This window comes from Oncorhynchus keta, chromosome 34 (assembly GCF_023373465.1).
Source record: "Oncorhynchus keta strain PuntledgeMale-10-30-2019 chromosome 34, Oket_V2, whole genome shotgun sequence".
In the NCBI taxonomy this organism is placed as follows: Eukaryota; Metazoa; Chordata; class Actinopteri; order Salmoniformes; family Salmonidae; genus Oncorhynchus; species Oncorhynchus keta.
This window is the reverse complement of record NC_068454.1, coordinates 62,711,474-62,724,006: the sequence shown is the minus strand read 5'-3', so window position 1 is coordinate 62,724,006 and position 12,533 is coordinate 62,711,474. Positions and strand designations below refer to the sequence as shown.

At 40.3% G+C, this 12,533-nt stretch overlaps 2 protein-coding genes across 2 annotated transcripts; both read right to left on the bottom strand.

The window, feature by feature from the left end:
* Positions 1-350: 350 nt before the first annotated feature.
* On the bottom strand, positions 351-2,879 carry LOC118367496 (induced myeloid leukemia cell differentiation protein Mcl-1-like). The gene is made up of 3 exons (XM_035751022.2): positions 2,215-2,879; positions 1,782-2,032; positions 351-1,649 (listed from the first exon to the last, which is right to left on the bottom strand). Exons 1-3 carry the CDS (start codon positions 2,720-2,722, stop codon positions 1,533-1,535), a joined length of 876 nt encoding a protein of 291 aa, XP_035606915.1. The 5' UTR covers positions 2,723-2,879; the 3' UTR covers positions 351-1,532.
* Positions 2,880-5,582: 2,703 nt separating this feature from the next.
* On the bottom strand, positions 5,583-12,495 carry LOC118367495 (alpha-endosulfine). Its single transcript, XM_035751021.2, has 3 exons — positions 12,309-12,495; positions 9,323-9,445; positions 5,583-8,453 (listed from the first exon to the last, which is right to left on the bottom strand). The coding sequence occupies exons 1-3, from the start codon at positions 12,360-12,362 to the stop codon at positions 8,283-8,285; spliced, it is 348 nt and encodes a 115-aa protein (XP_035606914.1). The 5' UTR covers positions 12,363-12,495; the 3' UTR covers positions 5,583-8,282.
* Between the last annotated feature and the right edge of the window lie 38 nt (positions 12,496-12,533).

Below are 12,533 nucleotides of genomic sequence, written 5' to 3'. Positions count from 1 at the left end.
GGCAGTCTTAATTTAATTATGTTTCTGACAACTGAGGCTGCAGCAATACAGTGGTGGCCTGCCTATGACACATATAGGCATGGTTATCACAGAAGCTTAATTTCTAGGAAATAACCTCACAGTGTATGTCCAGGGGGTATGGTGCGAATAAACATGTTTGACTGCATGTGTGTAGATGACTATGTACAACACAGGAATTCATTTATGTATGTGGTTACTTTTCATCACCAGAAACTAGCACAGTGCAGATGTCACTGCTGTCTTTTCACAACCCCCCCCCCCTTCTGAGATGTAGTCTCAAAGTTGACAGCCAAACTTCTGCTTTCAGACAATTGCTGCCACAAAGTGAATAAAGTCACAGTCTTTATTCATTGCAGTCACAAAAGTTGCATGATTTTATCATTTAATCATATAACTTCAGGAGATTAAAGGAATTTGCCAGCAAGATGCATCAGGGTTAGTGCTAATTTGTTAGGTGGAACTGCTGTACACATTTACAGTCCAGACAATCTTGCCTCTATTGAACCAATGCCAGATACCATTTGCAATCTTTAAGCTCATATTCAAAACTTACACCTGTGAGCACATTGCATTTACATGGATATAACTTGGAAATTAAACGCTTCAAATACAAAATGAGCATCGTCGAGAGTGGAATTTTGAACTGACTTTAAAATAGGTTCCCCCTTCCCCCTCCCAGTGCAACAGCCACAAGATTTCCTTAACCAGGAAGTCACATTACATCCATGCAAATGCAATGCCAGGCATCACTGGCAAATCTACCCCAAGGAACAGCAATATGATCTTACGAATTGGGCGTAGGCGAGATGACATGCATGTAAGGCAATTAATTGCACGTAGAATACAGTCTTCCCTGCTGTAAGAACTTTACATTTTCAATGCCCATAAACTGGGTATACCTTAGTTGAATTCTAAGGCCCTTACTGGTCAGTTCAATGCAGATTCTGCCTTTCTTACACCAATCCCCATGTGTACATGTATGACTAATATCACAAGTCATTTGAGCCAACTTAATGGTCAGAGGTGGAACTTTGCCATTGTGAAGTATAGCTATTAGCTAAGGCTTTTCCATCTTGATTACTTAAAAACAGTGAGTTGAAAATTTGCAGATTAATTAACTGTTTCTATACATTTATTACAAAAATAAAATGTCTGTACTTTTTACATTAAATAAAAGCTCCATTTAACAAGTCCGTTAGATTTAAGTAGTCAGATGAATATATTTGGAGACTGTTCCAACAACTACCAAATATCCTCAAATAGCCACTCAAACAACAACAAAAAACAGCACCAAAACATGATGCGGAGAAAAACTAACTTGTGCTTGACACCAAAGCACTGTCCCAATTCAGTCCGCCACTATAATCCAACAGACTGACCCTCTTCTTTGACTAAACAGGACATCATTGGGTAGTCATTCCAATCATGGTGATATTAAGGATGTCAGAGAACTTGCGGGAATAGTCCATTTTCTTTGTTGAAAAAAAGTAAGATGTCTTTTATAGTTCAATTCACCTGATCAACATGGCGAGTGTTGCCCCAAGCCCAGCAAATCCAGCAAAGGCTATGAGGGTGTTCCTTACTGAAGACTCTGGATCTTGCACATGAAAGAACTCTACAAATCCATTCTGAGTAAGAGACAAAAATATAGAGTTAGGTTTATGATTAGCTACTGGACAAGTAGGCTAAATAAGATTAAACGTCCTCATTTAGATTTGAAGATGTGAGCCAATGACACATGGGCCACATAGAAGACTCACCCAAGCATTGTTTTTGACCAGCCAGTCCCTTTGGTCAGAGAGGAGGTATGTGGAGATCTTTTGGCCCACCGACTCAATGCAGTGTCCCCTGCCCATCTCCTTCAAGTGCTGGCTCACTACTGCTCCAAATGCCACCAGGCTGGCGATGCGACCCCAGTTCGTGGTCCCATCACCGAAGAGTGTCTTGGCCACAGAATTGATGAAACTCATGTCATCGCATCGGTCATCTAAGTCAAGTTTGGCGATCATACCTAAAAAATAAAAACAAGTCTGAGTAAAAACGAACGAACCACATTCCTGATAATATTGCTGTTATTAACCAAGTTAACGCATTGTGAGCTCAATACGATCTTTAAAACAGACTATACAGTTACTTAGCTAAGTAGTGCCAGTGATTTGGATCTATAGAGAGGATTACTGTAAATCTACGTACCATTGTATGCGTATCGGTGCTTTGCTATTATATCCTTCACCACTTGCTTCATCGTCGTAAGAGCCTTGCTTTGCTTACAACGAGACGGAGACAGTCCTGTATAGTCCTCCAATACGTTTTCAATTAGTTGTATTGTATCATGTTCCAATACTTCATCGCCCGATTGACAATTCGATAGTTCAGGCCCACATTCTGACGCCATCTGAGGAGTGCAGGGCAAAGAACCGTCAGAGTCGTCATTGTTGCTTCGGTCTGACAAATGATTACCCAGGACGTTGCTTTTCACGACATTCATTCCTAACTTCGTGGGTCGTGGTGGAGTGTCGCCAGTCCCATTACCCAAGTCAGTATCCACTTTTGACTTCGGTGACGCCCCAGCACGTACAACCCCAGTCTCGACCAAATAGCACAAAGAGCTACCAGCAGGGTACGAAGAGCCTCCAACGACTCCATTTTGAAAATTCAACATCGTAGTTGTGGCTCGTGTAATCGACTTCGACAGACTCATCTTGACTTTATCTAAAGGTTAAGAAACAAGAGTTTGAAAAATAAAAGTACGATTCTAGCAGTTATTTTACGAAAAGCTAGCGCTTAGCTACTTTGTTGCTCAAATATCCCACATCATTGACTGCTAAGTACAACAGTGAGCCCGAAGAGGAAATGCCCAACCTTTTGTCGTGTAGTTAAGAGGGAGGGGAGGTGGGAGGGACTTCGATGACTTTCGACTCTGCCTCCTCCATTGGGTCTCCCCTCTTCCTTGAAGTAGTTTCACAATTCTATCTGGGATGGTTTTCCATTAACATTCAGATAAATACTTCCACGAAGAGAGGATATAAACATGTATTTCTCTGCATTGAGCGGTACAGATAAATAACACATATTTATGTACACTTTGCTGTAGCCCTTCAGAGACCATTGGTAGTGAATGCGGAGTTCTGCTGTCCCCTAGTGGCCAATGACGGGTTGTAATATAGACTCATTTATTAACATATAAAACGGTGATCCTAGACTTTGTCATTTATCAACTTAAAGTGGCGGTATCCTGCCCTGTGTGGTTGTAAAGATTACTGTAGCTAGAAACAGTTGGTTGGTTATTGGTTTCTAATGTAAACTTCACCAGCACTGGTGATCAAATCAATAATGCTGGGACCGAGAGACTGAAAAACAGCTTCTATCTCAAGGCCATCAGACTGTTAAACAGCCACCACTAACATTGAGTGGCTGCTGCCAACACACTGACTCAACTCCAGCCACTTTAATAATGGGAATTGATGTAAAATATACAGTGCCTTGCGAAAGTATTCGGCCCCCTTGAACTTTGCGACCTTTTGCCACATTTCAGGCTTCAAACATAAAGATATAAAACTGTATTTTTTTGTGAAGAATCAACAACAAGTGGGACACAATCATGAAGTGGAACGACATTTATTGGATATTTCAAACTTTTTTAACAAATCAAAAACTGAAAAATTGGGCGTGCAAAATTATTCAGCCCCTTTACTTTCAGTGCAGCAAACTCTCTCCAGAAGTTCAGTGAGGATCTCTGAATGATCCAATGTTGACCTAAATGAGGAATGATGATAAATACAATCCACCTGTGTGTAATCAAGTCTCCCTATAAATGCACCTGCACTGTGATAGTCTCAGAGGTCCGTTAAAAGCGCAGAGAGCATCATGAAGAACAAGGAACACACCAGGCAGGTCCGAGATACTGTTGTGAAGAAGTTTAAAGCCGGATTTGGATACAAAAAGATTTCCCAAGCTTTAAACATCCCAAGGAGCACTGTGCAAGCGATAATATTGAAATGGAAGGAGTATCAGACCACTGCAAATCTACCAAGACCTGGCCGTCCCTCTAAACTTTCAGCTCATACAAGGAGAAGACTGATCAGAGATGCAGCCAAGAGGCCCATGATCACTCTGGATGAACTGCAGAGATCTACAGCTGTGGGAAACTCTGTCCATAGGACAACAATCAGTCGTATATTGCACAAATCTGGCATTTATGGAAGAGTGGCAAGAAGAAAGCCATTTCTTAAAGATATCCATAAAAAGTGTCGTTTAAAGTTTGCCACAAGCCACCTGGGAGACACACCAAACATGTGGAAGAAGGTGCTCTGGTCAGATGAAACCAAAATTGAACTTTTTGGCAACAATGCAAAACTTTATGTTTGGTGTAAAAGCAACACAGCTCATCACCTTGAACACACCATCCCCACTGTCATGTCAAACATGGTGGTGGCAGCATCATGGTTTGGGCCTACTTTTCTTCAGCAGGGACAGGGAAGATGGTTAAAAATTGATGGGAAGATGGATGGAGCCAAATACAGGACAATTCTGGAAGAAAACCTGATTGAGTCTGCAAAAGACCTGAGACTGGGACCGAGATGTGTCTTCCAACAAGACAATGAGCCAAAACATAAAGCAAAATCTACAATGGAATGGTTAAAAAAAAACATATCCAGGTGTTAGAATGGCCAAGTCAAAGTCCAGACCTGAATCCAATCGAGAATCTGTGGAAAGAACTGAAAACTGCTGTTCAAATGCTCTCCATCCAACCTCACTGAGCTCGAGCTGTTTTGCAAGGAGGAATGGGAAAAAATTTCAGTCTCTCGATGTGCAAAACTGATAGACATACCCCAAGCGACTTACAGCTGTAATCGCAGCAAAAGGTGGCGCTACAAAGTATTAACTTAAGGGGGCTGAATAATTTTGCACGCCCAATTTCAGTTTGATTTGTTAAAAAAGTTTGAAATATCCAATAAATGTCGTTCCACTTCATGATTGTGTCCCACTTGTTGTTGATTCTTCACAAAAAAATACAGTTTTATCTTTATGTTTGAAGCCTGAAATGTGGCAAAAGGTCGCAAAGTTCAAGGGGGCCGAATACTTTCGCAAGGCACTGTATCACTAGCCACTTTAAACAATGCTACTTAATATAATATTTACATACCCTACATTATTTATCATATGTATACGTATATACTGTACTCTATCATCTACTGCATCTTTATGTAATACATGTATCACTAGCCACTTTAAACTATGCCACTTTGTTTACATACTCATCTCATATGTATATACTGTACTCGATACCATCTACTGCATCTTGCCTATGCTGCTCTGTACCATCACTCATTCATATCTTTATGTATGTATATTCTTTATCCCTTTACACTTGTGTATAAGATAGTAGTTTTGGAATTGTTAGCTCGATTACTCGTTGGTTATTACTGCATTGTCGGAACTAGAAGCACAAGCATTTCGCTACACTCGCATTAACATCTGCTAACCATGTGTATGTGACAAATAAAATTGGATTTGATTTGATTTAATGTGAGAAGATAATTGAAAATAGCCAAAAGTAATTCATATTCATGTAAAAGTTTATTTCAAATACTGACAAATTTGCTCCACTACTTCCACACAACAAACATTATTCGTACTCATGTACTTTCTAATTTCTTAAAATCAATCTTTTGTTTTGTCTCCAGCGCCACAATACACATATCCTAAGTAAACCCCCAGTTATTGGGAGCAAGGGTGCTCCAGATATCCCTGCAGTTATCTTGGGCCAGGATAAACTTTTGTTGTAGTTATGTAGTGATGTAAGAGAACACTAAAACATATTCACTGTATGCAAAACCAAAAACAGTTTCAGTAAGCAGCACAGTCATTTTCATTTGTTTACATTCTGGCACATACTTATGGTTGAACAGGAGACATGGTATTTTAACATACCCTGCTATATCCCTCATTGCATTGCTCCATACAAAGCCAGACAGTGCACAAAAACATAGCAATCAATAATTCCTCTGTTGTTTCAACAACCTTAATTTCAGCAGCATATCCAATTATATTAGGACACTTTTTAAGCCTGCAATGGCAAGCTACAATTATTTAGGACTCTAAACGGTCTTTCTGTTCAAATTCAAGTAACAAGTCGGGGTCAATTAAATTTCAACTCCTGCTGGCCAGTTCCCAAAATGGATTGCATTGGGCATGGGTAGAATTTCAATTCATATCCTAATTGAAATGAAATTATACCCCCAACCCTGGAGGGGTTAGTCAGTCTCCAATTGGCAGACATTATTCATGATAGGAGTGGGTCCAATTGTTTGAATCCTGGGACAGGCTTTCTTTATAGGGTAATATCTCAGTTTAAGATTTGTCATCGACTGAATCAGCAGCATTTACACATTCATATTATACAGATGAAGGTCTCTGTCGTAAAAAGAAAAAGCAGAAGTAGTGTTTTCACCGACAGGAGAAAGGAAACATTGAATCAGAGAACTACAAGTAGTGAAATCAACAGAAAGAAAAAATATCCTCAACCCCCAAGTCTATTTACACCTGCTGGGACAGAGAACAGCAGCACATTCATACTAACCCAGACAAACACACTATCTTCTTCCCTGCAATAGGACACAGGTCCGTGTCTAATATTCAAAAGCTGCCAAGATGGGAGTGATAAAGTGTGTATTTTATCATTTGTGTGGAGTGTGTGATACATTGAGATAGATAAATCATACAAAAGTAAAGGCTAGTCGTCCTAACACACCCCTGACCATAATTATTTTGCAAGTTGAGCCATCCCAACAGGTGTGAGCAGGGTCAACTAAATACACACACAATATTCCCCCTCTCCTCATGTCATAAAATCCCTTCCCTTTGCCATGTGTCAAGTGAGCATATCTCTAAAGCGCGCTGTGTGTTCCAGTTAGGTGTGTGTGAGCCAGGGGCCTGTTTATCAGGTGGCTGACTGTTTACCCCATTACTGACATCGCTGATTTTTTTTATTTAGAATGTAAATACGTGAGGCTATATGCTTTAGCAGTACGCTGTGAGGCTCCTGCTACGTTGAATTTGAAGGAGAGACCGAGAGGTTTAGCAACTAATGTAATTGGGAACTAGGCAGTAATCTTCTGTTACTGGAAGAGTTTCTCAACAGGAACTGCCATTAACAGTGAAGAGCCAGATTGTAGTAAATGGCTAATGCGTGACAATGAACAAACCCATTATAAAGACACAAATCATAGCAAATGTCAAATTTCTCAACACAATACAGAAATATACACTGAATTGATCCCCTACAAATCATTTAGGCTTTTTGATGTAATTGCCACAGAACTGAGATTTAACTTGAGTATTATACAGTTGCTTATTTTCCCAGCCTTAAAATTATAAATGGGTATTTAGTTTGCTTTGCCATTGCTTTCGCCATGGGCAGCCTACAGACAGTGTGTGGATTGTCAGGACATTGAGAGGGAAGGAAGGAAGGTGTGGAGAGTGACCATGGACATTCCAGGGCTCCATTTGGTTGCTTGCTACTTCCTATGAGTCGTCTAACCCCTCCAGATTTGCACATTTTTTTACATGTTACAATCATGCAGCATATTTAGAAAAAGAAGAGCAACAGGGAGTCAAGAATTAAAGCAACACGAACAGAAAATGTGCAGTTTCACATCCGTTCGTTCAGGTCAGCGTGGATGACCTTGGATTTTTGTTTGACAAAACATGAGATAAAGGAAACCTCAAATCAGTTTCCACATTTCCCTCTGATTACCACTACATTCCTTTGGATACTTCACCATGGTTCCCTTCCCTCCCAGATTTGGTGTGCAAGCAAAATATGCAAACATCTACCCCCAGCTTTGACGAGAACACAACATCGAAAAATGTGGAGCGATCATGGTTCCTAACTCCCTCGTCAACAATATATTTTGGTGTCGTTTCGGGATGCAAAAACGAACTGTACATAATACAAAGTGCATTAAACTCAGCCTCCCCGATGGCACATCTACTTTATGTACCTCTGAACACCAAACCAAGACATAAGGGAGGCGGTAGAGCAGAGTGCGCAGAGGGCAGAGCTGTGTGGAGAGATGGTAGAAAAGGTCCCAGCTCACCTCCCCACCCTACCCACATACAAGCAATATGTACTGACTTTCACAGCTCTCCCCGATATGTTAAAGCCAAGTGGAGCCTGGAGATGACTAGGGGTGGGCATTGTTGGGGGACAGGTGAGGAATGTTAGCTGGGGGCCTGGTGGATGGGTGGAGGCTAGGCTAGCCTGCTAGTTTGCTGGTCACCAAGGAGGACCTCCTCTGGGGCAGGTCCTGTGGCGTGGGAATGTGGTCCCCTGTGACGAGATTCTTGTCAGGGCCCGCCACGGGCAGCTGTTTGTTCTTCATCTTGGCCTTGGCCATGTTGTAGTCACCTGAGTCAAAGTATTTTTGCTAGGTGGGGGCAAGAAAGAAGGAATTCAATTCTGGTTGTCTGGAGTTGATCTGCTAGTTAAAGTTAATTGGCAGGTTTCCATTGACGCCGGTTTATTCACCAAAAGCAATCTCGCCCCAAAAGAATCTTTGCGACGTGTCATATAGGAGAAACGTTCCAAAGATCGACAACATTTTTATCCATTCAACAGGGGTGGATTTTATTTTGTCTAACTTTATTGCGACAAATGGAAACAATGTTTTTGGAATAAATTGTGATTGTCGAATCATTTTGAAGTGAACCTATGATGAAAATTATAGGCCTCATCTTTTTAAGTGGGAGAACTTTCACAATTGGTGGCTGACTAAATACTTTTTTGCCCCACTGTATGTAGGAGGGCATAGAGAATGCTCTTTAATAGATTGACGACAATTTGTCTAAATGGGTAATGGAAACACCTCAACCACTATATTGTTAGTTGACACTAGGTTTTCGCGGAAATTTATATTTTTTTATAGGTGCGAGGTCATTAAGTATAGCTGTTTTTAATGACATAAGATAGTTATATGGAAATGCACCATAGAAGGTAATTGTCACATCTATTTTCTTTGTGAAATTTCTAAAATGTGGACAAAAAATAATAATAGTATCACTGGACAAGTTAATTGGAACATAGCTACTGCCACAGGTACAACAAGGCAATCTGAGATCCTCATGAATGCAGAACGTATCGATATGTCTTAAAGAAGAATATTCTAAGCCTATGCGATTTCCTAGTCAAGTGGTCAACAAGGGTCTGTCGGCATTTGTTCCAGCCTAGCACGTCACTAACATGTTGAATCAAAAGCATGCATTATCTGTGGCTCGCCGGGAGAAGCGTTCCACCTACCCCTTTCTGTAGCCTCTTCATGAGGAAGTCGGAGCCTCCAGGCTTCTGGCCCAGGCCGGGGTACTTGGCCTTCAGCTTGACCTCTTCGCCCTTCACAAGGTTGGCATTCTTTTCCTGAGAGTCCTGTCCAGACAAAGAAAACATTGATGTGCCGTCATATGGGTACTACTTGCTACGTGCAAGGAATTTAGCTAAAGAGGAGAAACATCTAAACGATAGGCCTATGTAGCCTACACATATATATGCGTCATCATAATGTCAGCCATGATGCGCAGAGAAGAACAAGCATAGGGTTTTAAAATAGACATTCTCCATTTAACTGTCCAACGCCTTGTGATATGCAGTAACATGTCCTGATGCCTTGTCACCTTACCTCTACAATTATCTACCTCTATCACTCCAGTATCCCTGCACAATGTAAATATGGTATTGGAACTGACTGATCCTGTATATATTATGCTTACTTACTTCCTTGTGTTCTTATTTCCATTTCTTGTGTGTTTATGTTCTACCCTATATTATTTTTCGTATTATATTGTTATTGATTACAGCATTGTTGGGGTTTGAGGTTACAAGGACATTTCACTGAACTTGTGAAATTAAAACGAATAAGAAGGTTATAAGATGGTCTGATGATGACAAAACAACTAGGTTACTGGGCTGGCACTGTGCTCTTCAGAAAGGATTGCATCTGAATCATATAGCCTAACCCTACTCATATTCAGCTGTGAAGTAGGCTCACGCCATGAAAATGAGTTGAGGGAGTTGAAGCGTCTTCATAGTTTGAGTCACTCTCTGCATGCTCTCCTGCAACACTATCTCTCACGCCCTCATGGTTGCCTGCGATGAACAACTCACACAGAAGACGAGTGTTATGATTGAGTAAGAATTGTGACTAGAAAGCAGTTCAAATCCATTAGTTCACCCTCTCGCACACTTTTCTTCAGCTAATGTGGACAAAACAGCCTTGTTACCAGTTTCCCCATCACTGACATGTTATTGGTGCCATAAAAACAAATTGTTTTCCTCTCATAAAGCCATTTGTCTGCAAATATGCACAAGCCCAGTGTGGCCTTACTTTATGGTTATTGAAAAAAATATTATACAGAAACAGGCCTTGAGTAATTGCTGACCAAAGTCTAGGTACACAGAGCTTGCAGAGTGGTTCTAGTTTTCACATGACACCTTCATGCTAAAGCTTTTTGTAAGGTGTAAGCCTATGATTTACTGGAGGCAACTCCTGCACTAGACAAACTGGTTTACCCTTTACTGCCAGTGTGGAGTCCATGGACAGATGCCAGTGAAAAGAGGGTTAACAAGACACACCTTGTTATTGCCCACAGTCCAGATAGACTGAGCAGAAGTAAGCAAAACATTCTCTATTGGGGCAATTCCACAGTAACGGAATGAATGATGAGACTGATTTTTCACTTTAAAATGTCAAACAAAAACAAATGATTGCAAAGTTAAATAAACCATACAACTCTATGCAGAATGACTACTTTCAACAATTTCCACATTTCTTTTACAAAAAAAAACATGTAGTTACAGAACAGTGCAGATGCAAAGTTTGGTAACAGAATTACAGCACAAACACAACCCGTCATACTGTTTGTATCTGCATTGTTCTTCAAGTAAATGTGTTTTTATAAATTTTTTTGTGGAAACTTTAAAAGTAGTCCTTGTGGATGCATGCTTTTTAACTGTGCAATCATTGCTTTTTTGTTTGGCATACATTTTAATTGGAAACATGAGTCTCAGCATCACTGTTAACATGGAATTGCCCATTGTTAACTCACAACACATTGTGACTTATCTGGCTAAATAAAGCTAAGAAAACATTGAGAAACCCACAAAACACTGCAATTTAAGTACATGAGAATATCTGCCATTCAATGTAGAGGACAGTGAACGCAAAGCTAGCAGGGGCAGGGACAATAAGTGGCTCAGGCTAGAGAATCCAATTAACAGATTCTGTTACTGATTCAATTGGATCCATAACAAAAATGTAAAGGTTACTATATTCAGGCCCAATGAGGGAATATGCAGTGGACCGGATACTTCCCACTCCCTCAAACAGTTCCAAACTGCTAGACTAGACACATAGTAGCTAGCTACCATGAGATGATTTTTTCTCACATGACCGGTTTCTCTTCTTGTCATTGTATCAAAATACCATTGTATTATTAGCACCTATTATCATTGATAAGACAAAGTATAGCATCAGTAACTTCCTATGTTGACATGCTAGTCAATGCATATTGATATGACCAGTGGGTTTGTCAATAGACCTCTGACCTTCACCAGCATCCACTCAGGATGCTGCCTGTACAAGTGCCTTTTCAAATGTACTCCATTTGATAGGTGTCACAATTGATATAGATAGGCCTATATTATATACAGCTAAGCCTCATATCAGTGCCACACTTTAAATAACATTCACAAAGTATATGGGACTGAAAACGAGTATGAATCAATAGATCTAGCTTATACATCCTTATAAGCTTTGTGTGACTGATCAGCTAGCACATACGTGACTGTGATGATTAAACCTGGTTTCCATTAAAACACAAATTTCAAAGGATAGGCTACAATATTATTGTTTGCATGACAAGTATCGAACGCCGGTAGACTCAACCTCAACTACTGCTGTGTCAGGATAGACCAATGAGGCCCAGGCATATCTCATAACCTATGGACCAGCGAGCCAATGGCACAAGGGAAAACTCAATAAATAACTCAATAATACAGTACCTATGTTATTATTGATTATTGGGAGCCACGTACATCTTACTCAAAACCTTTCCAAAACATTTATACACACTGTCATTGTTGGTAAAAGAGACGTTTACAGGTTTGATGCCATAACGAAAGCTAACTAGCTAGCAATCAATTCAAACACGTTACTTGTAACGCGTTACAACAAACAGAGCTAGCGTTATAGCTAACTGACAAACTCAAGATATAGTCATGATATTAAACCCACCTGTTTTTCATCCTCATATTCCATTTGAGTATCTGACAGATTTTCGGACGACATTACGCAGCTATAATGGACTGGAAGTCCGATTTGCTTGAAAACGCAGGTTAGAATGTATGCAGGGGTGCTCCTCTAGCTTCCACAAAATCTAACCTGCCTCTTGTGAACAAGACTCGTCGACAAAAAAAAAGGCTAAATAATTTCTGACGTCGTCGTGTGGGTTTGCCATTT